The 27,671-nt window shown below is 57.3% G+C and overlaps 2 protein-coding genes across 9 annotated transcripts in view; one reads left to right on the plus strand and one right to left on the minus strand.

Moving 5' to 3' along the window:
• Positions 1-10,305, plus strand: part of SLC25A47 (solute carrier family 25 member 47) — a 20,207-nt gene extending 9,902 nt beyond the window's left edge. The window contains exons 2-7 of one of the 3 annotated variants that reach the window (XM_032624173.1): positions 3,965-4,104; positions 6,191-6,234; positions 6,521-6,592; positions 7,302-7,484; positions 8,131-8,455; positions 8,754-9,174. In XM_032624173.1, the coding sequence (XP_032480064.1) occupies positions 4,077-4,104; positions 6,191-6,234; positions 6,521-6,592; positions 7,302-7,484; positions 8,131-8,455; positions 8,754-9,034 (933 nt within the window). In that variant the 5' untranslated portion in view covers positions 3,965-4,076 and the 3' untranslated portion in view covers positions 9,035-9,174. Of the gene's footprint in view, positions 1-1,929; positions 2,359-3,964; positions 4,105-6,190; positions 6,235-6,520; positions 6,593-7,301; positions 7,485-8,130 lie in introns of those variants that run through there. The other 2 variants (XM_032624172.1, XM_032624171.1) reach the window with 2 other exon arrangements.
• Positions 10,306-12,305: 2,000 nt separating this feature from the next.
• WARS1 (tryptophanyl-tRNA synthetase 1) overlaps positions 12,306-27,671 on the minus strand; it is a 35,798-nt gene continuing 20,432 nt past the window's right edge. For 5 of the 6 annotated variants that reach the window (XM_032624167.1, XM_032624170.1, XM_032624169.1 and 2 more), the window contains exons 5-11: positions 25,881-26,000; positions 24,993-25,175; positions 19,993-20,093; positions 17,953-18,065; positions 17,567-17,740; positions 14,675-14,815; positions 12,306-13,508 (exon numbers count right to left, since the gene is read on the minus strand). In XM_032624167.1, coding sequence (XP_032480058.1) covers positions 13,347-13,508; positions 14,675-14,815; positions 17,567-17,740; positions 17,953-18,065; positions 19,993-20,093; positions 24,993-25,175; positions 25,881-26,000 — 994 coding nt within the window. In that variant the 3' untranslated portion in view covers positions 12,306-13,346. Of the gene's footprint in view, positions 13,509-14,674; positions 14,816-16,722; positions 16,870-17,566; positions 17,741-17,952; positions 18,066-19,992; positions 20,094-24,992; positions 25,176-25,880; positions 26,001-27,671 lie in introns of those variants that run through there. The other variant, XR_004348662.1, reaches the window with a different exon arrangement.

The following is a 27,671-nucleotide window of genomic DNA, read 5'->3' on the forward strand; positions in this document are numbered from 1 at the left end:
CAAAAATGGCAACGTACGTGACAGATAAAAATAGTTCAGGTATCCTTGACCCAACAAACTCCTCTCTGAGAACGTGCCCACTGAAACACCAAAGACTCCAAAGCGTGCTTATTGGAGCACTTTCTGTAATAGACTGGAGTATCACACTTGTCTGTCCAAGTACAGTCCAAAGGACATCACTAGCTCAAAGGACACCACTAGCAAGCTGAATCGTAAGGGTGATATTCAGAGTGTCTACTGGCTGAAGGCATGGCTCCAGGAGCCTCGTGGCTGCTGACGCTTTAGCTCTCTCAAAGCCAGACGGTGGGAAGCAACAGAAGTGCTCTCTTACAAAGACACTGAGGCCCCAGAGGATCACACAGTGAGAAGCGCAGGGTGAAGGCCACGCCGGGGCAGCCTGGCTCAGCCTCCTGTCCACCCAGGCCCCGCGGCCACCCCACGGGCACTGTGTTCATGCAGGAGAAGGAAGTGAGTCCCCAGGTGCCACGGTGGCAAGGCGTCCCAGATGTATTGATAAGGAAAGGAAGCAAGTCGCAAAACGATGGTAAAAAAGAACTTGTATCTGCCTGCGTCGTGCTGGGAGGCGGGACCCGCGCCTGGGTGGCGGGGCTTTCACTTCTGTGCCGGCTGCATCTCTTTGGTCTGGATTTTTTGTTAGTAACTTGTAGTCATTCCTTTTGCTATGAAGTGTAAGAATGCGTTTTAGGATGTGTCAAGCTCCTCCATGGCACCTCGGCCAGCAAACAGCCCCGCCATGCCCAGGGGGGTCTCGCTCCCCCGAGCCCTTTGCATTGGCGGGGCCACGGTTGTTTGTGCCATGTCTGTCTCCCCCTAGAGGGCGGCTCGGAACTCCTCGCTCGGGCTTTGTAGGGCCGCACGTGGTGGGGCTCTGCCGTTGGTGGAGGAGGCCTACAGCCGACCTTGCTGCTAGTAATAGTAACCCTTGCCACTGGGAGGCGTGGCCCCAGCAGCTGCCCATGGGCTCTGTCTCCTGCCATCCATGCAAGACTCAGAGAGGTCACACAACTGTCCGAGTTCACACAGCTGGGAGAGGTGGAGCCAGGAGCCTAGTCTAGGCTGAGGTCTCCCCCAAACCATGTGGGGTTCTCCTGAGCCAAAACCCCTGCCCACCCTGCCACCAGACGGCCTCTTTGCCAACTCCTGTGTCAGGGGTGAGCACATGACCCTGCCCTGGGTTCATCCATCTGTCCATCCACTATCCATCCATCCAACCATCCCTCATCTATCTACCCATCCCCCACCTTTCCATCTCTCTGTCTGTCCTTCCATCTATCAGTCCTTCTCTTCTTCCGTCTATCCATCCATCCATCTCTCCATCTATCTACTCTTCCATTCACTGACTCATTTTTTTCACGCATCTACTCATCCAGTCTCGCCAGGGTGCTCACCTTGGGCTGGGCGCTGTGGGCCCAGCCTGAAGAAGCTCACAGCTGGCTGGGGAAACGCTTAGACCTGCACAAAGCAGCCTGAACAGTGAGGTGGCATGTTTTCTGTTTCTGCTGTGGAGAAGGCTAAAGTTTGGGCATGTTTGTTCAGGAGACAAAGGGCAGGTGAAACTTGGCTGCAGTGACCAAGAAAACACACCTGTCTCAAATGCCACCTCTTGGGTTGCCCTTTCTAGCACTGTCCCCGCCCCCCACCAACACCCCCTGTCCCCTCCCTACTGACTCTCACTGGCACTTACCGCCCTCTGGCAGACTCTTTATTTTGGTTATTTACTGTGTTGGTTTTCTGTCTCCTCCCCTGGAACGTATGAGCCAGGGAAGGACCTTTGCCTGTGTTTACTGCAGTGGCCCAGTGCCTAGAATGTGGCATGTAGTAGGTGCGCAGCGTTTGTTGCCCAGGTGGGGGGCATGGGCGGGGTGGGCTGTTGTCCAGGGGTGGAGACCATGCAGCTGGGGGCTGTGCACATGGGTAGTGGGAGTGGATCCCAATGTGAACTTCAGAGGGTTGACCTCAGGACTGGGTGCCTCACAGGATGTGGGGTGCAGGGGGAAGGGTGGCCAGGGCAATTCCTGGGCTCTGGCTCAGGTGCCTGGGGCTGGGTGGCACTTACTACATTAGACACTGCAGAAACATGAGACTAGACAGTTCCCTGTTCTTTCAGTTAGACAACACGCCTCAAGCTCCCTCGTCATCCAAGGTTCCGGCCCCTCAAGTGTAACATCTGCAGTTGAACCCAGGTCCCCAATGGATTTGCCCTGCTCAGAACTGTCCTGTCGTCACCTCCCTCCTTCCAGAACCTACGCTCCTACTAATGCAGCCTTAGCGTCTGGCTGGCCACTCCCACAGGGACACACGCGGGGTTTGCCCTGAGTGCTCACAGACGAGAGGCAGGTACTGTCCTCATTTCATGGATGCAGAAACGGAGGTTCAGAGAGGCCAAGGGCTTGCCCAAGGTCTCAGAGCTGGGGTTTGAAGGCAGACAGCCTGGCTCCTAACCAGATGCTAGCCTGAACCTCTCTAAAGGCCGGGATGGATATCAGGACTGGCCTTGGAAAGGCTGCCTTTTGCCCTTTGTCCTCTGTCGTGGCAGCGGCCACTGCCAACCTGTGTCCCCACCTTGCTCCACAAACAGCTGGGCAGGTGGAGGCAGGGCTCCCCCTCTGTCAGCACCCGTCAGTTCAAGGCCAGCCTGCAGATCCTTCTGTCAGAGGACAGGAAATGGGCGGACACATGGCCCCTGCCCCAGGGCCGCCTGGACAGGCTGCCCAGACACTGCCATGTCAACACCTCTCCCCACCGGGTGTGACCCTGGGCAAGTGCACAGCCTCCCTGAGCCTCAGTGACCTCGAAGGGCCGTGTGGGGTCACATGGGGGCGTGCTGAGCACACCACTGGGTTGATGGCCATGAGCGCAGGGCTCACGGGCATCAGGGCCTGGCCCTCGGCATCAGAGAGGGGCTGGTTGTACAAGTATCCAGCGATCAACTCTGGCCGTGCTGCTTGCATGGCCCTGGACGAGTCCCTTTTCCGGGCCTCAGTGGCTCCATCTGTAAAATGGGACCATCAGCCCTGCCTCCCTCCCGGGGCTGCGACGAGGACCCCCTGAGCTGGTGAAGGAGTGCTTGGTTAACTAAAGCGGGGTGCAACGGCCGGGCGGGGGGAGGGCGTCACCATTCTTTACAGTGGTTTCCAGTGCCCAGCAGACAGAAGTGGCCTCTTATTGGAGCGGCTTCCCCTCCAGGAGTGCCCCGGTTTGGTTAGAGGCCAAATCAGCAGCCCCTGCCCCCGTCCTTTTGTTCAGTGAGCCCTGCTCAGAGCTGGGTCCGTGTTGGGCGCTGGGGACTCAGAACGGAGGCAGACCTGGCTGGGGCCCTGGGCGCAGGGAGAGAGGTATGGAAGCGGCAGGGGAAGTGTGGGCCCAGGGTGGTGTGAAGGGCGTGGAGTAGAGGGTGGGCTGCCCGTGACCTCTGTTGGGGCTGCTCACAGAAGGGCTCTGGCCAGCCTCCTGGACGCTTAGTCATCGGTGGCCTGTCGCCCCCAACTCCCTCCCTGCTAACTGGAGCTCCTTGGGGAAAGGGCCGGGGTCTTATTTGCCTCGGTGCAGCCTCAACTCAGATAGTGTTTGTTGAATGAATCAGCGAGGGAGCTTTGAGGGTTCCCTGGGCAGGAACAATTCCAGGGGAGTCGAGGAGGCCCCAGGACACGGATAAAGTCTGAGCTTGGGCTGGGAGGGATGGGGGCATCACAGCCGCCCCGGGAGCTGTCTGGACGTGGCCTGGGGCCAGGCCTGCAGGCGGTGCAGACGGTGATCCTGCTTCCTGAGCTTAAGCCTCCCGTGGTCTCTCACACACTTCCCGACACCTGGGTTCTGAGCACACTGGAACAAGGGTCCTTTGGGGTAGTGGGGAGGGAGTCCAGGTGGGCACTGACCTGCCTGCTGCCCAGCACGGCCTCTGCCTTCGGGGCCACTGGTCAGCAGGCTCCGCCCCCCACCGCAGGTATAAGGTCTGAGAGGAGCCAGCGGGGAGCTGTTGAGGCCACCCTGGTGGTGGCACCGTACCTCTCTCAGGCACGCTGACCGCAGGGCCTTCCCCACCAGCCACGCTGTCCATGGAGTTTGCTGCTGGAGCCATCGGAGGTAACAGTGGGGACAGAGGGGTCTTGGGGGGGAACGCTGCTCCTGGGGCCAGCAGGAGGGGCTGGAGGGGGTGCTCTGCCCGGGCAGCAGTGGGGTCTGAAGCCCCCCGGAAGTGGCCGGCACCTGGTGTGGGCCACAGGTGCTGGGAGGACAGAGCAGTCTTCCCGGAGGCTCGGGGCAGGCGACACAGGGCCCAGGAGGAGCTTTTGGGGGGCCGGCGGGGGGGAGTCTGCACTGGCCTTGGGGGGCTCAGCCTGGGAGGCTGAGGGGCTGCTGGGTGGGAGCAGAGGGTGGTCTCTGCGTGGCCAGGGGGAGCCTGGGAGCTGTAAGCATGGAGTGGGATGGCGGAGTCATGGGAGGGGAGGGGAGGCTCCAGGAGAGGGTGGACAGTCAGGACAGATGGGGCCTGGGTCCTGCCACACTGACTGCAAGGGTGGGCGCGGAAAGGGAGGGTCCCAGCCGAGCCCGGCACCCCCGTCCGCTGGCTGTGTGCACACACAGGACCAATCCCGGCCTTGCTGACCCCCGGACCGTTTTCACTTTTGGGGAAAGGGCTATTGTGAACGCCCGATCCAGAGATAGCTGGCCCACGGGGAACGGGCTCCTACCAGCATCGATCACACACACAGAGGCTATTTTGGGCGAGGCACCCTTGGCCTTGCTCTTGTGAAACAGCAGCGGCTGCCCGTCAATACTTCTGGGAACGGTGTGGGGTGTTTTCAGAAGGGGAGAGCGGTGCCGAGCCAGGAAAGACCAGGGCCCTGGCCTCATCAGTGGGTTTCCTGAGGTCCCGCTGTGGGCCGGGCCTGAGGCCAGCTGCTTCCCTGGACATTAGCCCCCTAAGGAGGAGGCTCAGAGAAGGGGCTTGACTTGCCCAAGATCACACGGCAGGAAGGGCTCCCGAGTCCTGCATCTTTTCTCCAGAGCCCAGGGAAGCCCTAGGTGGCAAGGGCTCCTGCTCTGTGCCTGGCTCCGGGTCATGGGGATCAGACCTGGGCCTTTTCCTTGAGGAACTCTAGTTCTGGAGTCAGAGACGGCAGGCGGTGGGACAGCAGCAAAGCCATATGACAGGGGCTGTGACTAACGTGTTTTCTGGCACAGAGGCAGCCCAGAGTATAGGGGTCAGGGAGGGCTCCTGAGAGGAGCTGATGCTATGGCAGGGCTTTGATGGATGAGTAGGAGTTTGGTGAGGTACATGTAAGGGTCAAGGAGGGGTAATTCTACCCAAGTCAGTCAGTCAGTCTTTTGCTTCACTCTCTTTGTTCCTTCACTCATTCATTCAGTTTATTCTTTCATTCATGCGTATTCAGCGAGTCCTGGGATACACAGTAAATAGGGCACAGCCCCCACACGCCTTACTGTCCTCAGATGGCCCTCACCAACCCCCCCAACCAGGGATGAAATCCCAGGGACCTGCCCACTAGCTCTCTTTCTCATGGCAGTGCTGGGGGCTTGGACGTTGAGACCCTGGTGTCAAGACAGGAGAAAGAGATAGGAGGGTGGCACCTGGCCCTCTTTGCAGGAGGCAGAGGGCCCTGGTCCAGGAAGCCTTGAGTCCTACTCTGTCCCATGCAAACTTGCGCTTCCAGGCAGTTCCTCACAGAGGCCTGGGGTGACCCGGACTTTCCCAGCCCCCAGCCTCTGCTTGGGCTGTGTCCCCCCCGCCATCACCCCCAGCAGCTGCCTCCTGTCTTGCAGACAAACCCTTCACAGACTGAGGCTTGAGGGTGAGCTCGGCCTGGCTTGGAGACAGGGCCCGGCAAATTTTGGACCAAGTCTCCCAAAACACACCGCCAGAGGGGAGGCCAAGGAGCGTCCCTGGCTTTCAGAATGAGGCTCCAGTGGGCCAAGACTCGGGAAGGAGAAGCCACTAGCAGCCTGGCAGACATCAGTTTACCTCTCTGAGCCTCAGTTTCCTCATCTGTAAAATGGGGGTCACGCTCCCTCACTGATGAGACACGGTGCGGAAGAGAAGCGTCAGGTGCGGCCTTTCTCAGCAGGAGCACCGTCAGGGTTCACCCGCCCCCTCTCCCTGGGACGGCTCAGGCTCCCGCTCCTCTCACCGGTTCCTCTGGTTTCCTTCCAGGCGTCTGCGGTGTTGCTGTGGGCTACCCCCTGGACACGGTGAAGGTGCGGTCATCACCAGGCCCCTGCCTGGGCTTAAGCCCCCCATTCATGGCCAGAAGACCTTTCTAGCAATTCAGAGCCAGTCGCCCCCTGCTCCTCGGGACTGCAGTGCCCCTTTCTCCCCCTGTGCCTCACATTTCTCATCCTAAATGGGGGGCTCACTGTCCCTGCTCTGCCCACAGTCAGCAAGGCTGCGACAATCAGGCGTTGGCTCTTCCCCTCCCCCAGGGCCTGCCAACCTTGCCCCTGGCCTGGAGCCACCCCTTCCTGAAGCCCACTTCTCCCACAGGTCAGGATCCAGACAGAGCCCAGGTACACGGGCATCTGGCACTGCATCCGGGACACGTATCACCGAGAGCGGGTAGGCCTGGGGAGAGGGTCACGGCAGCAGGATGGGGCCTCGGACCCCAGGGCTGCCACTCACCAACCAGCCTGGCAATACTGAGCTCCTCTCTGAGCCTCAGTTCTCTCACCTTCCAAATGGGAAAAGTTGTACCAACCTCCTGGATTCCTCCGAGAACAAGAGCCAGGGTGTCTGGCACACAGGAGGTGCTCAGAATGAGGTCCTGCCTCCAGAAGAGGGTCTAGAGGGGACATCTGGGGACTTGGAATGTCTGGGGAGGAACCTGTTTGCATTTCTGTCCCCTCCAGCCTGGGCACCCCTTGAAAGAATGCTGGGTGGAGTCATCAGGGGTCCCAGGGTCCAGCTCGGAGCCCCGTCCAGAGGAGGGTCTCAGGGACACTTACCAAAGTGAACTCGGGAATCAGTGCCAACCAGGGGTGAGCAAAAGGGAAACAGCAACGACCAAGCTGCTAGTTCAATGTCATCGTCATCAAACAGCTGCCCTAGGTCAGGCCTGGCCCCCCTCCTTCAATCCCTCAGCACAACCTCACGAGTCGGGGGTTACAATCCCCATTTTACAGCCAAGGAAACTGAGGCCTGAGGCAGTCTACGTGACTTGCCTGAGGGAGGACGGGGGCAGGGGCTCAGGACGCCCTCGGGCAGCCACTCCTCCTAGCTGGGCCTCTGGCCTGACTCGAGCCCTCGGGCCCCCTCCACCTGCTGCCAGGTGTGGGGCTTCTACAGGGGCCTCTCGCTGCCCGTGTGCACCGTGTCCCTAGTCTCATCCGTGTCTTTTGGCACCTATCGCCACTGCCTTGCACACGTCTGCCGGTTCCGGTATGGCAGCGCCGACGCCAAGCCCGCCAAGACAGACATCACGCTCTCCGGATTCGCCTCCGGCCTCGTCCGCGTGAGTGGGGCGGGGTGACGGGGTCCTGGGACCGCAGGGGTGGGGAGAGGCTGGATGGATCCTGGGGGACTGTGGCTGAGGACACAGCTGACTTGGTAACTGAGGGCAGGCTAGGGAGCCTCTCTGAGCTTCTGTCTCTTCATCTGTAAGAGGCGTGGTGAGGTCACGCATGTGAAGCCCCCAGCACGGGGTCTGACAGGTACGAGTGAGCACGACATGCAGCCAATGTTATTAGTAAAATTATCTGCTATGTTATCTATTAACTTTATCAATGCTTACATTGTGTTACATTATTCTTACACTAAATACATTAATTAAATAATACATTAATATGTCATTAATAGATTAATGATGAGATTAAGCGCTTTCGTGAACTGGAGTCATATTTACCCGACACCTACTGTGTGTCAGGCCGCTCTACCAGCAGAGAATGTGTAGCTAAAGGAAGCACTGGCTCTGGCTGGGTGGGCGCAGCCGGCTTTGAACCCCGCTCCACCATGGCCCGTGGGCCAGGCCGGAGCTTCCTGGGGCCCAGGCTCCCTGGCGGTCACGACGGGCCACAGGGGCGGAGGGAGGCCAGGGGCAGGGAGTGCGGGCAGCGGGCAGCGCTGCATCCTCATCCCTGTCGGCCCCGCCCCTGCTCCAGGTGTTCCTGACCTCGCCCACCGAGGTGGCCAAGGTGCGCCTGCAGACGCAGACGCAGACGCAGACGCAGCAGCGGCGCCCCTCGGCCTCGGGGCCCTCGGCTGCGCCCCCCACGTGCCCTGCGCCCGCTGTGGGTCGGGCGCCAGGGCCCAAGTACCGCGGGCCGCTGCACTGCCTGGCCTCGGTGGCCCGGGAGGAGGGGCTGCGCGGCCTCTACAAGGGCAGCTCGGCCCTGCTTTTCCGGGACGGTCACTCCTTTGCCACCTACTTCCTCTCGTACGCCGTCCTCTGTGAGCAGCTGACTCCCGCTGGCCGCAGCCGGCCAGGTGAGCGGGGGCCGGGGCCTGGGGCGGTGCTGGTGGTGAGGCTCAGCCTGGCGGGAGTGGACGTGGGGGGAGGAGACTGGCTGAGGTCACACTGGCACCCAGTGCCTCCCAGGTGGGAAGCTCACTGCCCTCAACATGAGTCAGGACAGGCCTGCTCTGGGTGGCCCTGGACAGGTCATGTTGGTGGCGAGAGCCCAGGGCTCCCTCATGGCCAGGCCCCGCCCTGGGTGCCTACCAGCTCTCCTCGGGGGCCCCAGTGCGGCTTCCAACCAACGTGCCCGTGGGGCCCTCCCCGCAGACGTCTTGGGCGTGCTGGTGGCCGGTGGCTGTGCAGGGGTGCTGGCCTGGGCCGTGGCCACCCCCATGGACGTGATCAAGTCGCGCCTGCAGGCAGATGGGCAGGGCCAGCGCCGCTACCGGGGCCTCCTGCACTGCGTGGTGACCAGCGTTCGGGAGGAGGGGCCGAGGGTGCTCTTCAAGGGGCTGTCGCTCAACTGCTGTCGCGCCTTCCCCGTCAACATGGTGGTCTTTGTCACCTACGAGGCCGTGCTGAGGCTCATGCAGGGCCTGCTCTCATAGCTGGCGCCCATCCCCCAGGGCCAACCTGCCAGCAGCTTCCAGAGGCCGCAGGGGCTGGAGGGGGCGGAGGGGAGTGTCGGGGTCTGGGCCCCTGGGGGCCATCCCCCCGACTGACCACGAGGAGGTCAAGGGGCCCAGGGCTGGCCTGAGGGTCACAGGAGCCAGGGAGAAGTGGGCCTCTGGGATGAGGATGCAGCCGCCTGGAGCCGTCTTTGCGTGTGGTCAGTGGCTCGTCCCGCTGCCCCCTCGGCTCCCCATCCTTCTCTCCCCGCTCAGCTCTCCCTGCTGTGCAGTGTGCTCTTCATTCCTGGTTCTCAGACGCAGCCAACTGGTCTCCCCACCAGCCGGAACCCGGGTGCAGCCGCCTGGCACCCGGCGCGCTCGGTCCCCACACCAGGATGCTCAGGGAGGTGTCGCCTGAGCCCGGTCACCCCCCCCTCACTCTGCCTGTGGACCCGAGACTCAGTGGCGAGCTGTTGCCAATAAAACGTTTCTCAGGCAGTTCGGTGGTGTTGCTCTGTGGTCTGTGGGGCTGGTGACTGGGTCCCCATCTCCAGCTTGTCCTCAGAGGCCAAGCCCTCCAAACCTGTGTGACCAGGGCTCCCACTGCACTGACGGCACGCCGAGGCCCCGCCAGCTCTCCGGCTGGCCCCGCTCCCTCGGCCTTTGGGGCCGGGGGCCACGCCTGTGCACTGAACCTGCCCCAGGGGGCCGTTCAGCGTTCAGCACGATACTTGCTCTCCTCACCACCCCCGTCCCAAACCCACCCCCTTTCTGAATGAAACTGATCTCCAGCCAGTTCCAGACACCAGGATGTGAGCTGCCTTTCCATGGGGCCTGGAGGAGGGAGGCTCCGTGTGTCCTCAACACCGCTGGGTCCGTACACAGGTTATCACAGTGGCTCAGAGAGGACCGGCCTACCCAAGGCCACCCAGCAGGGAGAATGGGGGTCTCACACCTGCACTTCTGAGGCCCCAGTCCTCTCTCTGGCATCACGTGGCTTCTGGTGACGGTCCAACACGAACCTTCCGGGTGCCCACCACAGCAGCCCTCTGGTAAAGCCAGACAGCACCTGCCTCACTCAGACACTAGCCTTGCCCGTGACTTTGGACTGAAGTCCAGTGTTCACTGGTCCACCTCCAGTGTTCTGGCTGAACACAACTCTTTCCTGTTCCCAGAACACGTGGGTGGACCCTCTCCTCTGGCCTCTGCTGTCGTACAGACCCAAGCATTTGCTTACACCCTGCGCTCCCTGCCAGGGACGCCCTTCCCTCCGCTCTGCCTGGCTAACTCCACGCATCACTAATCCCAGACGTCACTTCCCCCAGGAAGCTCAGCTGCTTTGAGGTGTCTCCTGCTCTGCTCCGTGGGGCCTGGTTGTGGTCTGGTCACTTGCCCACCTCCTGCCCCCCCCGCCGCCCCGAGACGATAAGCTGTGCACGGGCTGCACATGCCTGATGTCAGGGCCTGGCACGCAGTGGGTGCTCAGGGAGTGTGGAATGCATGAGTGAGTGAACGAAGGCCCGCGATGGATTCCTGGAAGTTCATCGGGCTTGCAGTTAAAGATGCTGGGATGCTTTGGCCAGGTGCTGGGAGAAGGGCGTCTCCTAACAAAAGGTTTCAATATTCGTCAAACCCTGTGTCCACTTTTGGCAAGAAGATGACTGGTGTGTCCTCCTGCTTTGGCCCTGGAAGGAGAGTTACTCCTTCCTCATGGGGAGGGTGGGGACCGTCGGTCACGGAGCACTAGCTCTGCTGTGCTGGGGAAGTGGCTCTGCAGGAAGGCCCGGGCCTCGCTCCGGCTGCAGCCTCTGGGAAGCAGGGCCCTTCGGAGGGCGGATGTGAAGGGACAGGGAAGAGAAGGGCTGGGCCCAGTGTCAGCGGGCCAGAGCTGGGCTCCCCTACTGAACGGGGCCACCCTAACCAAGTCCGGGCTGCACCTGAAGTTTCAAACGGGAGATGAAGGGTGGTCACCCAGGGGCTCCCAGAGCCTGTGCTGACTGAGGGTCATGGGGCCTCCGGGCCGCAACTGCTGCAGCCTGCGCAGGGCCTGGCCCAGCTCTCCACTGCCGTCAGTGGGCTCCTCAGTGCCCCTCAGATGCAGCTCCACTGGGCTCCCCCAGACCGGGGACAGAGGCGGAGCAAGGTCTGAGGGGTGGGCATTAACAGTCACGGGGGCTGGGGACCGACCTCCCACCTCAGCCCCCAAACACCGCCGGGCCGCACACCTGCCCATCCTCACCCAGGGCATCTCTCGGGGAACTTTAAGAATCTACTGGTTTGCAGCAAAATGTGGCGGGTGGGAGGGTCTGTGGCCCTTACCAGCAGTGACCTTGGGCAAGTCACCTGACCTCTGGCCCAGGGCCCGGCTGACCCAAACATGAGGTGTCAGTGCTCTTGTTTTACGGGGAACGGGGGGTCCCGCCCAAAGTCACTGGCCTGTGTGGGGCCTCAGCCCCGCCCTTCTGTGGCCCCAGGATGACACCCACTCCTTCTGGAGGCTCTGGCTGGGTGAAGGGGCAGCTCTGCCACCCCGGGGACGCTGCTGTGGTCCCTCCTGTGACGTGGACACAATGGAGCAGAGAGAGGTTGTCTCAGCTGCCCAGGCCACACAGCCTCACCATCCTCTGGGCTCACCTCCACGGGCCACATCCGGTCCAGTGGGAGCTGAGGCCGGGAGAGGAGACGGGATGAGCTCGTGCTGTACACGGCACCCGGCCACCCAGGTGGAAACCTCAGGGCCCTCACATGTAAAACAGCCTGTGTGAGGAGACAGCACACGAGACAGGATGGGCACGTTTGGTCACAACTCACTGTGTGGCCTCAGACAAGTCACATTCCTCTCCTGAGCCTCAGTTTGCCCACGTGCAGTACAGGGTGGGCGGGCAGAGTGAGCCCAGGGCTCCATTCTGGCTGGGCCCCTGGCCTGGGCCCTGTCGCTACATGGCGCCGCTCTGATGCCCCCGTGCTGTCCGCGAAACAAGGACATCTGCTTGCATTCTCCAGCAGCTGCTGGGAACCTCCAGGGAGGGTGGAAACCAGCACGGGGAGACCGCCGAGCGCCAGGAAGGCGCCGCTTCCAGCTGCTTCCCGAAGCCTGCACCTCCACACCGTGGGGCTCCCGGGACCGCGCTTCCATCCCACACGCATCCCGGTATGACCCGTGCAGGAGCAAGGTCATCCACAGAGGGTCAGGCGCGGCACGGCCCTGGGCTGGAGCGAGGCCTCTGCTCACCCCTCAAACCCCAGACGGAGCACAGTGACACAGGCGGGACCAAAGGAAGTTTATCTGTCACGAGTGAGACCAGAGCGGGGCACCCAGGAGTGGACCCAGCACCTCCAGCCAGGGCAGGCTCTTGGACCCAGGGCTTCCCCGAGACAGGCCATTGCTTTTCCGTAACTACACAGGGCGCCTTGGTTAAACGGGCCTCCCATGGACACACAGCCGCGGGCCTCGAGGGCTGCTGCACGCTGCCTAGCTGTGCCCACCCGTCTGGGGCACAGGCAGGGCACTGCTCTGTGCAGACAGACTTCCATGCCAGTCAAGTGTCAAAACAAAAGCACCTGCAAAGGCAACAGACTCCCCTCAGGGTCTGGCACCATCAGAGTAAAGCAGCCATCAGTTCTCAGGATGGAGTGTCTAGGATTACTTGGTGCAAACAAAATATGAGTACGTTCAGGGAAAACAGCACGATCTCTGGAGTACAGTACATGCACGGTCTGGAGTCTAGCACGCAAACTGGGACGTTTCACCCACAGAAGACTCTATTTAGTAAACACTGGCCCACTCTGGCCAATATCCAGAAACGTTCAAGGCCGCTTCCAAGCTGAGAGGTCTCTTGGTTAAATGTTTAGCAAAGCTCTTGGCCAGCACTTCTTTCCGGTTTTATGATAATAACATCTTGATTCCAGGTTTGCATACACAGACTACATATTCTTTGATAGAGCACGTTTAAGAGTATGTTTGGATGTAGGATGCTTTCAAACAGGAGCTGTCCTGTGGACCAGAACAGCTGGCCAGTGGACATCCAGCCCAAGGCTGCACATCCTTGGGGCTGCTTTGTGGGAGTGACTCCAGCTGGACTTGTCTGTGTGACCACTCAGTGTTACCCGGCACCCAATCACCCCACAGGGTTATGCTCACAGGAGACAGGGAATGACATTCAGCAGAAGAAACGGCATTGATGCACACAGAGGGCTTATAGACGCCAGGCCAGTAATTATCGTGTGACAGAGCCTAAGGGAAGTGGTGATTCGACTGGGCTGGGATTCTTGGTAAATTACATCTCAGTAAATGTATAGAAAGTGAGCGTTACTCAAAGTCGTAGGACAGCTTCCGGGGAGTCATGAACTCTTTCACTATCTCGTCTGTGACCTCCTTGCGCCGGGCCTGGTGCTCAGCGATCAAGGGCTGCAGAACTTCTATGAGCTCCTTCTTGAGCTCGCCGGTGAGCATGGCCCCGCTGGTATAATCCTGCCCGGGAGGAGACAGGCCATGTGAGAAACGGCTGCGCACGCCCTGGGTACCTCCCTTGCCCGGGCACCACCCATGCAGAGCCTGGCACACGGGCAGCATAGAAAAATGAGAACCTTAAACCACGCCTTTCTTAAAATGACTCTGGGCCCTGGTGAGCAGCCGTGACTCAGGCTGGCACAGCGAGGGGAACAACGGGGTCCGCCCCCCCACCTCGCCCACCCTTCTGCGGGGTCGGGGGACTCCAAGCCCTGAGCCCGTGGCTGCCCCCTTCAGCCTTACTGGCTTCTCTAAAATCTCTGCGGAATCTTTTTTCATTTTCTGATCGTGATGGTAACATGTACTTACTGAACAAACTTAATAAGGTACCGAAACCACAAAGCAGCTGCAAAGTAAAGAAAAAAACCCCTGCAAAGCCAGTGCCCAGAGGCTAAGGGCCACTGCTACTATCCCGGCATGTCTCCTTTTAGATTTTTTCTGGTGCGTTGTATTTAAACATAGTGGATCTCACTGCACGTCCAATTTGGTGTCCTTTTATCACTATCACTGGCATATTCTCCCGTGTGATCATAAACCTCACACCTGCCTAATAATCCCTCCTGGCAATGCTCAGTTAAGGTTTCCTCTGTTGTACAGAGTCTCTTCTGAACTTTTTGCTCCTATCATTTTTACCGTCTTTGCATAGAGAGCTCTTTCTTATTCAGGATTAGTTTCTTGGAAAAGATGCCAAGAATTGGAAAACCTGAAGCAGGAGCTATGAACATTCTTCAGGCCCTCTGGCTCACTGAGAGGCACGCAGGGAACGCTCGACTCACCCGGGTGAGCCCCAAAGCGTCTGGATTACAATCAGGGCAAATACGGCACAAACCCGCTAAATCGGTAGTGGAATTGTTTCAACATTGAAGGCGTCTTGATTTCACTTCTATTTCTCGATGACTAGTGGGATTAAACCTCTCTGTGTGGCTACTCACTAGCGGTTTGTATTTTCTCTTTTGGGAACTATCTGTTCATCAGGTTTCTGGGCACGTGGTCAGAACACGACCGACCTACTCAACTCTAATCTGGTCTCAGCTGAGCGCCTGCCCCAGGCACCAGGGACACCGGCTGCCCCCAGCGTGGCTGCCAGGCCTTCCAGGTCCCGTGTGGGCACTGGGCCCCCGCCTCACCTTCCTGATCTGCTCCAGCCTGTCGTCATCCTCCAGGAAGAAGGTCAGGTACATGAAGGACACGTCCACGTCGCAGTTGCCCCCAAACTGCCGGTGCTCCTCCGTGGTGTCTCTGCCTCCGGAGAACGCGTGCTTGTTGACCTGCGCCAGTGAGAGGACACACATGCTCGTCGGGCCGCCGCCCTGTGCGTGCAAGCTGGCCCGAGCAGTGGGGGGAGCCCTCTGACTGCTCCTTCCCACCGAGCCCGGGACGGGCCACCGCGGGGCTCACTGCGGAGAAGGGGGGACCGGAGGGGGGATGAGCTCTGAACCCCCCACTCCCCAGAGACACAGAATAGAATCGGGAAAGCCAAAGCACCACCTGTGCTGAAATTTGGGGAAAATGTCCTAAAGTGTCCTCGGATTCAGTAAGAGGACAGATATGAGCCATCTTCAGAGCAAAAGGGACGACCAGGGAAGGGCGGCTGCTGCCTGGGAGGGCGTGCTCTTGGTGGAGGACAGGAGAGCAGAGCACCCCCCCCCCACCAGCCCCCCACCGTGGACGGGAGGACGTGAGGCACAGGACCGGGCTCCCGGGAGGGCAGACCCTGTGAGGAGCGCCGAGGTGGACAGGGCCCCCAGGCGGTGCCCACCTAAAGACAGGCACTTCGAGAAGGTGAAGAAAAAAAGACTCAGAAACTAACAAAATGGTTTGTAGGATTGAAGATAATCTTAGAGAAATCAGGGTCAAGAGGTAAGTGAAGAAAAGCCAAAAAGGGGAGACAAAGTTCCTTCAGTGTTCTTTCAACGACTGTTTGAGAAACCTATCACGTACAAACGTCACCCTCATTTTCTTCCGGAAAAGGGTGCGTCAGCAGTCTCAGTGGAGACGTTTGGTAAGCCTCCCAGCAGGACTCCAGAGCAGATTCCTAACCGGATCATCCAGAATCCCAGACTAACGTCAGGGGGCAGAGGCTGGCGAGTGAGGCCAGAGAAAGCTGGACTTTCTGGTGGGAGTGCCAGCGGCTCTGAGGGACAGCGGAAGCTCCGACCTGTCCCCGGGTGTGACGTCCCAGGGAGGCGGGAGGCACGTTTTGGCCCGCATGACAAAGGAGCGGTCCAACGATCCAAATTTGAACTGAAATCTTAAATTTGGGTGGCATTCTACAGTTTGCAACCAGTTTATATGTGAGCTCATGGAAGCCTTGCCCCGAGTCTGCAGTTCTGTACAGCTGCTCCCACTTGACAGTGACACCTGGACAGCCATGGTCACCCACCAATGGCAGGTAAGTGGTGGGGCCCAGACAACCCAGGGCTCCTGCCTCCAGGCCACCCGAGGGCCCAAGCCGTGCGGGACCCGGGTTACGGCCCTGCCCCACTGCTTCCCAGCTGTGTGAAAGTAGGGAAGCTGCCGGACCCCTCTGAGCCCTACGTCCTTGCTTATGAAATGGACGCAGCCCCCGGGGTGGCTGTCAGGACTCAGTGAGCTCGCACAGGTGAGCACATGGCAGGTGATCATGCAGCCAAGCTGCCGTGTCCCCAGCACTCCACTGTTGTTATTCGTGGGAGGGGCCTGGAGCAGATGCCCCCTCTCCTGGCTGGCGTGGAGATTCTGCTTCTGGAGTTGAAGGTGGGCTTGGGGATTGGGAACAAGGGCCTGGCCTGACCCTGTCCTGCCCCACAGGGTGCTCGTGACCCTGGCAGCCTGGGTGGCTCCCGACCCTCCACTCACTGCTCACCCAGCCCTCGGGTCTTTGCTGGTCCTGAGTGAATGAAAAATGTCCCAGAGCCAAAGTGACTTCTTTAAAACAACTTCCAAAAACAAAACAAAACGACTTCTCTGCTAGAGGGAACAGGAGCTTCCCTTCCCCTCTAACGCGCACTCCGTGCTCTGGAATTTCCAGCCAGAAGTGAAAGAGAAAGGAAAGCCCGGCCGAGGCTGGGAAAGCTGGCGGCTACCACTTCCTGGAAGACAGTTCTGATACAAGGGTTCCCCATTGTCAACCAGAATCTGGGACTTTCCAGAAGGGGTAGGGCGCGGTGGTCACTCAGATGGGTGCGCTACATGCCTCAAATCCAGTCTCTGTCACTCCTGTTGTGATCGTCCAGCCCGCAAACGTGCACTTGGTTCCAAATGAAATGTCAACAGCTTTGTGGAACAGAGAGAGGACTGAACACATACTGGCAGTTCAGACCTGAGCAACAGAAGTGCGGCCCTGAAAAGTAAGGAAGTTCAAACTAATTCTGATTTCCAGTTTCTCTGGTGACCCGGAAAATATTTACTGAGCTCCTGCTGCATGCCGGGCCGGGCATAGCACTCCCAGGCGGGACCCGACTATGGAAGGAGCTTATCAGTCCTGAGTCTCAGTGAGAACGCTCTGGAGAAAACCAGCCCCTACCAGCTTGGTAACGGCAGCTCGTGGGCCGTGGGCCGGGAGGGCATCTCCTGGTTTCCGGTGGAAACCTGGTCAAACTGGTCATCCTCTCTGGGCCTCATCCTTCTTGTCTTTAAAGGGAACACACCACTATCTCCCAGTGAGAATTAAAACCTAGAAACATAAAGAAAGCACCTGGCCCAGCTCCTGGAATACGGCTGATGCCCAGAAATACACTACATTTTTTCTATTGTTTAACTGTAACTAAAGAAAATTGCCGTGATTTTGCTTCCCGAACAGTGTTGGTGAGGAAATCAGAGAAGAAAAAAAAAGAAAAAAATTCCAAAGCCTTGCCCACATGAAAAGACACAAATAAGAAAATCCCCCTGTTATCTGGGAACAGGGACAGGCTGCCTGGACCCTGGAATTCAGGGCCCCCGGGGCAGCGGAGGCCGAAGGACAGAGCAGCACCACGCGTGTGTGTCTCCCTGTGGGGTGGTCCTGCGCAGAGGCCGCCCGCGCCCCAGGTGCCGCTCACCTTGGTCTTGATCTGCTTGGCCGTGTCTGTGAGGAAGATGGAGGAGTTGGGGTCGCTGGCGCTCATCTTGGTCTGGGCCCCCTGCAGGGCGGGGAAGAAGGTCGAGTGCAGCAGGGCTGGCTTAGGGTAGCCAATCCTGGGGGCCACGTCTCTGGTCATCCTGAAGTATGGGTCCTGTGGGGAGGGAGGGGTCAGTGGGAGAAGTGGGCCAGCTGCTAGCCCGTGGGTAACCCCTGAGCGGGCCTCACAGCAACCCCCAAGCTTCTGGTGAGTTCGAAGAATCAGCTCCGCCCCGCAACACCTTTTAGACCCTCCTTTCCCACCAAAGAGGGCAAAGAACCTCCTGCAACACCCAGGATGACATAACCCTGGCACTGCCTCCTGACCTGGTCGATGGCACATGGGATGAGGCACTGGACATCTGTCCGGTCTCGGAAGATCTGGGGGAATGAGTTGCTGAAGGAGGGAGCAGCCTGGATGGCAGGAAAACTGATCTTCCCTGGAAAGGAGGACAAAACATCTTTATACACGAGACCACTTCCTGCTGGAACTGTAAAAGGGGTGAACAAAAATCGGCTTTCTCCCCACTGGAAAAGTAACAGTCATTAAAGAAAACCTGAAAACTACAGAAGAGTAGAAGGAAGAAAAAAACCCCTATAGTCCCAGTTTGTGTCTCTTTGCACCCATTTTCTCTCCCTTTCACTGCATTTCAGTTGTGATTCTCCTCCGGTCTGTTCTTTACAGGTTCCACTTTGTACCCACACTCTTTCCCATACACGTACCCTGGAGAGTCAGCGGTTCTCTACCCACTGGGCGTCTGGGTTGTTCCTCAGCTTTAATTATGATACATTATGACATCCTGGTGCATAAAACATTCTCAATGTTTTGGATGCTGCTGTTGTTAGCACTGCTACTGCTATTTGCTTAGACCTGCAGAAGCGGAACCCTGGGGTCAAAGGGCATGGATCTCGGTGTGACCCTTGGTAAGTGGAGCTGGGCCAGTCTACCCCTCTGCGCTGCTCAGGCGTTTCCCAGATAGCCCACGTGGCTCCAGCCCTGAAATGCTGTCTCTGTGATGCTCTTTCCCGCCAGCTGTTTTCTCCCCTCTGCAGAAAGACACACCTCATTTCTGGGTTCCTTTCTGCCTCTGGGTGTCCACGTGGCAGCTGCCATTGGCACCAGCACCCCCTTTACAGCACTGAGCAGCCCCGGCTCTGGCTCAGGGCCTTCCCTGGGCTCGTCTACGCCCCACGACTCTATGGAGAAGGTGTCACTGTCGTCCCCATTTGATGCACGTGAACGCTAGGCTCAGACTGCCTCTGTGGTTTCCCGGGACTAGTGTGAGTCAGTGAGTGGCTGAGCCGGGGCTCGAGCCCAGGCCTCCCCGCAGTAAAGTGTGTGCAGCTCCTCGTCGCGCCTGCTGTCTCCCTACTCACCTGGGCAGCCTTCAGGGAGACACCTCTCCACTCCATGCCGGGATTCCCAGGGTTAAAAAACCCTTTCAAAAGCACCGGGTTTATGCCCCAGTTGTCAGGAATGATCTGACCGAAACATCGAAGAGTTCTGCTTATGTGAAAAGCCTCCCAATAAGGCCTCTGCGCATTTCTCTCTGCACGCTTCCTTACAGGCCCCTCACGGTGGGCCCTGGAATGTGCTCCGTCCCAGCAGGCACACCCGGCACAGAGCGCCTGCAGGCACATCCTGGGAGCTGCCCAGGTTGGCAGCTACTAGGCCTGGGGCCGTGCACCCAAAATAAAGGGGAGGGGGTCCGGAGACCCAGCCACTAGTCTCAGGATTGATTCTCTGCTCAAGGAGCTAAGGGTCTCAAAGGAGAGAAAGCTAATGCGTCTGAAAGGGGCATGGAGGGAGATACAGGGAAAGGGGCGTAAACGTGGGCAAAGGGGGCCTATCTGCTGGGGACAAGCCTGGAAGGAGAGCGAAGGAGCGCAGGCAGGGTGCCCTTCCCAGGGCCTCCAGTCAGGACCCTCCTTTTGCAGGTGGGGAAGCTGAGGTCCAGGGAGACAAAGACGGCAGGTTCCGGCCATAGAGCAGGCCCTCCTGCAGCCCCTGGGCCCCCACCAAGGCCTCCCACGCGGACTGGCGTCCCAGGAGCAGGTGGAGGACAGAAGTCATCCGTACCCTTCTCTTCCTTCTAAACCTTAAAACGAACGGATAACTAAGGAGAGGGACAGAGGGTGTCCCGAGGGATAGCTCCACATGGCCCAGAAGAGGGGCCAAAGGCATCACACCAGCTCCTGATGTTCTAGGGAAAACCCACCTATTTAAAGAGACAAACTGCAAATGCTAAGATCTCAGAGAGAGCTCAGCCCCGGGCAGGCACCAAGCGTGTCAACCTGCCTCCTGCTGAGCTCGGCTCCTGTCTGAGGGCAGCTGGGCGGGGGCCGCCAGCAGCAGTGTCTCCTTACCGATGCAGTCACTGTCAGTGAAGCCAAAGATGCCTTTCACCTGGTTGAAGGTGACGTGCTTCTGTATCTTCACCACGTTCTTGTAGAAGCCTGGGCTCATCCTGCAAAGACAGTCAGAATCAAACCCCAGACCCAGAGGGTGGCGTCCACTGAGGGCAAAGCAGCAGATGGTACAACATGGCAGGCCAGACACAGGCCGGAACACACTGGGGAGGAAGGCGCTGTGACTCCCCCTGTACGCAAAGATGCCTGCGGCAGGCGAGGCGAACACACCTCTACCTGTGGAAGGAAATCAACATGAAGCTGATAAGCAACTAAGGCAAGAACACACCGGATTCAGTGGTTAACTCAGCGGCTAACATGAGATATTTAAATTCTGCCAGGGTCACTGGCTGAGCATATGGGGCTTTAAGTTTGGGGGCCCCAGTGCAGCTTTTCTGTTGAGACGGACTGTGTGCTTTCTCGTGGGAGATTACCGTTGACCCTGGAACAACGCAGGTCCACTTACACGTGGTACTTTTCAATAGTTAACACTGCAGTGCTACATGGTCTTGGCTTGTTGAATCCACGGATGTGGGGAACCTAGGCTGTGGAGGGCCGAATGTGGGTTACACGTGGATTAACCTCCTCATTGTTCAAGGGTATTTGCAACTTGTTGCTGGATGTAGTGTCCGGATAGCAACTGACAGGCCCAGGAAGGAGGGTCTGTCTCAGTGCAGCTGGTCCTCCCTGCATCCGGCCACCACTGTCCCCTCCACCGTGGGGCAGCCAGGCTGTCGGGACAGGGCGAACTCTCCCAGGTAGTGAGAGGTGTGAATACAAGGCCTGGATCTGTGGCAGCCATTCTGCTATTAGAAGGAACTAGGCTGAAGGGACAAAACCCAGAGGGGCTTCTTACACTGCATCTTTAGACTAACATATTCAGTAGCTTTTCCTCCAGGCCCTATTATGTGTCAGGCACCATAAAGATAAAAAGGGAAAAGGCGGGAAAGCTGCCGTTTACTATCGGGGGCAGGAGCTGTGTTGAGTGTGGGAGATACACTGCCACTGCCCCGCTCCCCTGTGAGGCGGCAGCTTTGCCTCCACTTTCACAGAGGCTCAGAGAGGTTATGGTCATAGACCTAGAGAATCTAGGACCTGGGATCCAAACCTAGGCTCGTCTGGCCCCAAGGCCTGTGCTTTTCTCACCACATCTCACAGCGTTTGAAGAGTTTAAGTAAGGCTTCTGGCCCTGACAGAGGGCCACCGAATGCCTCTGGGCAGGCACGTGGCGAGTGTCAGAAGTGCAGGGATGCCGGCTGCCTGGGTCTAGGGCAGCCACAAGGCAGGGAGGCCGGTAAAGGCCAAGGCCACCGCAGCAGGGTCTGTTTGAGTTGAGCAGAGTCCCACTCAGACAGGGAGCAAGGGCGGGGGAGGGATGGTGGCTTCCACTTCAGCCCTGGGGGCACCGGCCAGGGTGGGAACAGTGCTGAGAGGACGCGCCAGGAGCAATGGCAGCAAGCAAGGCGCTCCCAGCACAGGTCACCCCCCCGACACCCCCCGACGTACACTGAACACACCACAGAGCAGAGCGGGATAGCCACCTGGAGAGATGCCCGCTCGTTCACTCTGCCGCAACAGGAGCGACCTCCGTGCCAGGGGTCTCCTGGGGGAAAGCAGCAGGCCTCGTGCTGCCTACGCCTGGCGAGGACCAGGGCTGTCCGCCGCCGGGGGGGGAGGGGCAAGAACGCCGTGCATCCCGGGGTTGAGGCGACCGTCAATGCTAGTCCCCTGGGCAGATCAGCCGGCAGGTCCATCCTCTTGTGTCTGGGGTCATGCTGCGTAAGGTGGCCTCTAAGCCCCACAAGGAGGGAAAGTCTACAGCATCCCTAGTATCAGAAGCAGCGCTTCTGAAGAAGACCGCCTTGACCGTTCTTGGAGGCCGGGTCGCTCTCTGGCTGCACCGAGAGCATGGCCACCCCCCGCCACCCCCCCAGGGATGTCTGTCCCCCGGGCTCGCCCCTGTGCCGATGCAGCGTGACGCACCCCGAGGCTTCGCCTTGGGGACCAGGAACAGACCCAGCTGCATCCTGTAAATGAGGGCTGGGTACCAGTTTGTCCCCCGAGAACACCTGCCCCTCACACTCACATAGCTTGGAGAACATGGCCTGGATTTCCTCACACAGGCAGGCAAATGAACGACAGGGTTCTAAGTTGGAAGAGATTTTCAAGAGTGACACTGGGCACTCACCAGGGCCAGGCTCTGCTGGAAGCGCTTCACATGCAGCAGTTCAGTGGTCAGTCCTCATGAAGCTGCAGCGTAGGTGCTCCCGTCCACTGAGCTAACCACCCTGTCCTTTCTGTTCTTCCTTTGTCCTCACAACACTCATTCTCACCTGGTTTACTACCTGTTAACTCCCGTTAGAGAGAACCTGATGGAGCGGCTGGATAACTGTCTTGGCTGCTGACCCCCAGCACCAGTCTGACGTGTAGTAGATGCTTAATAAACACCTGTCCAACACTCACTGCCCGAGTCACACAGGAAGTGGCGGTCAGGACGCGAGCCCAGGCAGGGCACTCTGAACCCCTCGGCTAGACCACCCCTAACTAGTAGTAACCCCCCACTGCATAGGAAAACGGGAGCTCAGAGAACTGAAGGACTTGCCCACAGGAACCAAACCAAACCCGGCACAGAGCTGGGTCTGGACCACTGGCTTTCAGCGTCCCGGAGCAGTGTCCTTCCACCCCTCGGGGGTCCTGTCAGGAAGGCCCCTCTGGGCCCAAACGTGTGGGGGGACAGGGTGGCGGGAAGCCTCAGCCCCAGCACCGACTCCTTCCCCCATGGAGTCCCCCGAGTGGGTGAAGGAGGCTTTGCTGTGTTTCTTGTTCGTAAGGACGATCGGCTTGGGAAGGAGCTTTATGAAGTCAGAGATTTAGATTTTGAGTTAAACTTCAAGAAAAAAAGTGTTTTGAGTGTTTAGAAGAAACTCTTAAAGGGAAAAAGACACTTGAAAACAGACTTTAACATTTAAATGTCCCTCCTAACTTTAGGTTCAACATAAAATACCTAAGAAGAGCTAGGACAGGCCCTTTGTCTGGGCTTTCATCTTTACCCCACGTTCATAAAGAAAAAGGGAGTTCTTAGGGAGCAAAAGTGGCAGAATTGAAGCTGCAGGTAGCAGAAGGACAGGGTGGAGACCAGTCGCCACAGACGCCACGTTCTCTCAGAACGAGCTGAAAGCACGGTGGGCCAGGGTGATCTTCTCACGCGGACTGCTCAGAAGTTCACGCCCCCGCCCCGACATTCTCACGGACTCATCAGAGGCGTTTGTTTCTGTCCCATCAGCACCACAACGGGGGACTTTGTTTTGCTCAGTGCTGTGCTCTCGGGGCCTCGGGGGGCACCTGCCACAGCGAGCACCCCGTGACCGCTGCTTTACTGGTCTAGTGCGAGAGGACAACCCCTCACACTGCACCAGACGGGGGCCCGGGGCGCAGGGGGACCAGAGAGGGGTACCTAAATCTGGCTGCAGGAGGGACAGCTCCCAGGAGAAGGCGGTGCTTGACCACGTGTTTGGAAGGCAGCGTAGGAATCCGCGGAGCTGGGAGTCCCGGGGTCAGGGCAGAGAAGAGCAGGGACAAAGGCGAGGGTGTGGAACAGCAAATTGTTCTGTATAGCTGCAGGGGGCGGTGACCAGAGAGGAACACAGGCCAAATCACAAGGGGCTGGTGTGCAAAGGAGAAAGCGAGAACTTTATCCTGATGATGATGGAGAACCAGGAAAGCTGTGAGCAGGGGACTGAGCCACACCTGCCTTTTAGAAAGAGCGCTGGCTGGTGGAGGACCAGAGGCTGAGAGGGGCCACGGTGGGTGGGAAGAGGCTGCACAAAAGGATGCCAGTGACTGTGATGCCAGCACTGCCTTGTCCTAGAAAGAGCAGCAGAACCCATGGTGTGTCTATGGGTTCAAGCAGTTGAATCAGGTCCTTTTAAGGAATAGGGGGAGAGAAATAAAACTAAGTGTCATGAAAATGATAATAACGGTGACAGCTAAGGTCTCATCTAACCCTATTTCATGGACCAGACTTGCTGACTCACAGACCCTGAACAGAGGAGACCTGGGACTCGAACCCAGGTCTATTTTCCTCCCTTGGAAGGTCATGTTTCTTCATGGACCCCACAATGCCTCTGCGCCCACAACAGAGTGATTAAAAAAACGTAATAGGTAAAATTAGAGAATTCATTCATTTACTGGCTGCTAGAAAGGTCAGATTTCATACCAAGGCGTGTATTCCTCTCAATGGCTATAAAGCTTCCCCTCAGATTTCAGTAGTTACAAAAGGGACCCTCCTGGGGCAATGTTAATCAGGAAGCCCCTCTGCACTTACTGCTCACGCAGCCCTTTGGTGTTTCCGCTACACCCTGTCTGCGCCGCTAACGGATCTCCTAACAGGGGCCACACTCCACCAGCAAGTTGGGCCCTCAATCACTGTCCCTCATGGGCGGCCAGAGCCGTGCAGGGAGCGCCACATCTTAGGGGCTCATGCAATATTTGGTGACCTGAAGAGCATTCTTCTTGGGACGGCGGACAGAGTCTTACTTTTCTAACACACTTCTTGGCAGTCGTCTGGAATGAAGTTCAAAACCGCAGAAGTTACAGTTTGAGGACTTCCAGAAGGAAATCTTTTGGACTATTAAGTGTCCGGTTTAACTAGACTGTGAGGGAATTGTGTCACCAGTGAGTCTTTTCTCCGTAGGGAAAAAGGTACACTGAGAAAGACACCCAAATTGGCACAACTGACCATCTGTGGAGAGAAACTACGACACAGATGCACATCTGTCACAAGCTGAGGACGGAAATCGTATTTGTCAATAAACCAGACCATAACATTTAATAAGCGAAGAAAAACATCTTCCAGACCTCGAGATGCTTCAGGTGTTTCAGCTGCAGCCGTGGCCGTGATGACTTGTCTACAATCTGCATCTACTTATTTAAAAGGCAGCCAGGCGTTCTCTCCTTACCCCATGTAGTCAAGGTCAGAGAAGATGAAAGTCTTCTTGATGTCAAAGCCGCAGGCGATGATGTCCTTGGCGTTCTCCACAGCGTAGCCATAGGCCTGGTCCAGGGTCAGGTCCTTCCACAGGTACTTCTCGTCATCCGTCATCTGGATGACCAAGGGCACGTTGAACACATCCTGCAGCCACCTAAGAGAGGGGGGTAAGAAGGCCGTCATCTCATTTCCCTGCAGAAAAACGCCCCTGTGCCTCTGGAAACACGGTTCTTGCTAACAATGTATGTCAAAACGTCCCTGCCCACAAAATCACACGCTCTGATCACACTGTGAATTTGACTCCTGTTCATAAGGGCTACAACTGTTTATTACCATGTCAGCTCTGTGCTGGTTTCCCTGCACACTTTATTTTGAAGCCTTACGAGAACTGTAGGTGGTAGGTATTATTACTCCCTCTGGCAGATGTGGAAACTAAGGCCCAGAGAAGTAACTCTTCTATGGTCACATGGACAGGGGAAGAGGAGGACGCAGGTCCACTGACTCCAAAGCAGTGCTCTCTCTACCACCCACATCCCGCTAAAGCGACACCAGGAACAGGGTGAAGAGAAGCCACAAAGGCAGCAACTCCCCAAGACCTTGGTTGTTCAAGCAGATGTGAACTAGTACTGCCTTGTCAGTTCTAGACAAGGTTTGTGACTAACATTTCTTTTTTTTTTTTTGGCAAAATAATACATATATAATCTATGATTGGCAGATATACTGCTGATTTAGTCTCTCCATGGTTCAAAAGAATTTCAAAATAACAAAATAATTTTATACACCGTACTCGATCAGTAATGTGACTAACATTTCTGATTCACTAATACAAGTGAGAACAGTCATACGATGCAATACTTACTTTGTGAAGATAAACGGGATGAGGTGACCTACGTGCATTGCTTCAGAAGAGGGGCCCCTGCCCGTATACAGGTAAAATGGTTTCTTATTTTCATAGGCCTCAAGAATTTGATGCATGTCTCTAAAGGAAAAAGGAGAAAAGAAAATAGTGTGATGTTCTGAGAAAAAAATCGCGGTGTGAATGCTCATTTGGAAATGGTAAACAGACAAAACAACCCGGATAATCACTAGAGCTTGTTATCCTTGGCGCTTACGCTGTGAAAACAACAGGGAACTTCTTCTGAGCTGGTTCTCCCGTGACTGTTTCAAAAGTGGAAGACATGCAGATTGGGAAGGAGATATTTAAATGTTGGTCAGACACTGGATCTCTCTTAGAACTCCTCCAAGTATCGATGTCGACATACTGCCTGCTTCACACACTTTCCTGGGAGTGACACCAGGCCAACATCACCCAGTCCTTGTTGAGAACCACGCAGCGCCGACACTCTGCTGGCCCAGACGGGGGAAATCACAGGGCTCCCACAGTTCTGACTTAGGGAGGGAAGTGAGGGATGCCCCCAGGTGGAGATCTGCTTTGGGCTCCCTCAGCCACACTGGGACCAGGTGTCTTCGTCTGGGAGTTATTCTGGAATCATCCACCCTCCCCAAGGACTGCGGTCCACTGACAGTGCACACAAAGAGGTCTCCTCCCTGGCGGTGTATCAGAATCACCTGACCAGCTGTTTCCACATCACATCTGCCTGAGGTGTGCCTCCACAGACTCTGGTCCAGTGGGTCTGGGGTGACATCTGGGAATCTGTATTTTTAAAAACCCTGCCGGTTCAGAATGGCCATCATCAAAAAATCTACAAACAGTAAATGCTGGAGAGTGTGTGGAGAAAAGGGAACCCTCTTGCACTGTTGGTGGGAATGTAAATTGATACAGCCACTACGGAGAACAGTATGGAGGTTCCTCAAAAAACTAAAAACAGGGCTTCCCTGGTGGCGCAGTGGTTGAGAGTCCGCCTGCCGATGCAGGGGACACGGGTTCGTGCCCCGGTCCGGGAAGATCCCACATGCCGCGGAGCGGCTGGGCCCGTGAGCCATGGCCGCTGAGCCTGCGCGTCCGGAGCCTGTGTTCCGCAACGGGAGAGGCCACAACAGTGAGAGGCCCGCGTACCGCAAAAAAAAAAAAAAACAAAAACTAAAAACAGAACTACCATGTGACCCAGCAATCCCACTACTGGGCATATACCCAGAGAAAACCATAATTCAAAAAGGGTCATGTACCAAAATGTTCATTGCAGCTCTATTTACAATAGCCAGGACATGGAAGCAACCTAAGTGTCCATCGACAGGTGAATGGATAAAGAAGATGTGGCACATATGTACGATGGAATATTACTCAGCCATTAAAAAAAATGAAATTGAGTTATTTGTAGTGAGGTGGATGGACCTAGAGACTGTCATACAGAGTGAAGTAAGTCAGAAAGAGAAAAACAAATACCGTATGTTAACACATATATATGGAATCTTAAAAAAAAAAAAGGTTACGAAGAACCTAGGGGCAGGACAGGAATAAAGACTCAGATGTAGAGAATGGACTGGAGGACACGGGGAGGGGGAAGGGTAAGCTGGGACGAAGTGAGAGAGTGGCATGGGCATATATACACAACCAAATATAATACAGATACCTAGTGGGAAGCAGCCACATAGCACAGGGAGATCAGCTCGGTGCTTTGTGACCACCTAGAGGGGTGGGATAGGCAGGGTGGGAGGGAGGGAGACGCAAGAGGGAGGAGATATGGGGATA

The sequence above is a fragment of the Phocoena sinus genome, chromosome 2 (genome assembly GCF_008692025.1).
Source record: "Phocoena sinus isolate mPhoSin1 chromosome 2, mPhoSin1.pri, whole genome shotgun sequence".
Lineage (NCBI taxonomy): Eukaryota > Metazoa > Chordata > Mammalia > Artiodactyla > Phocoenidae > Phocoena > Phocoena sinus.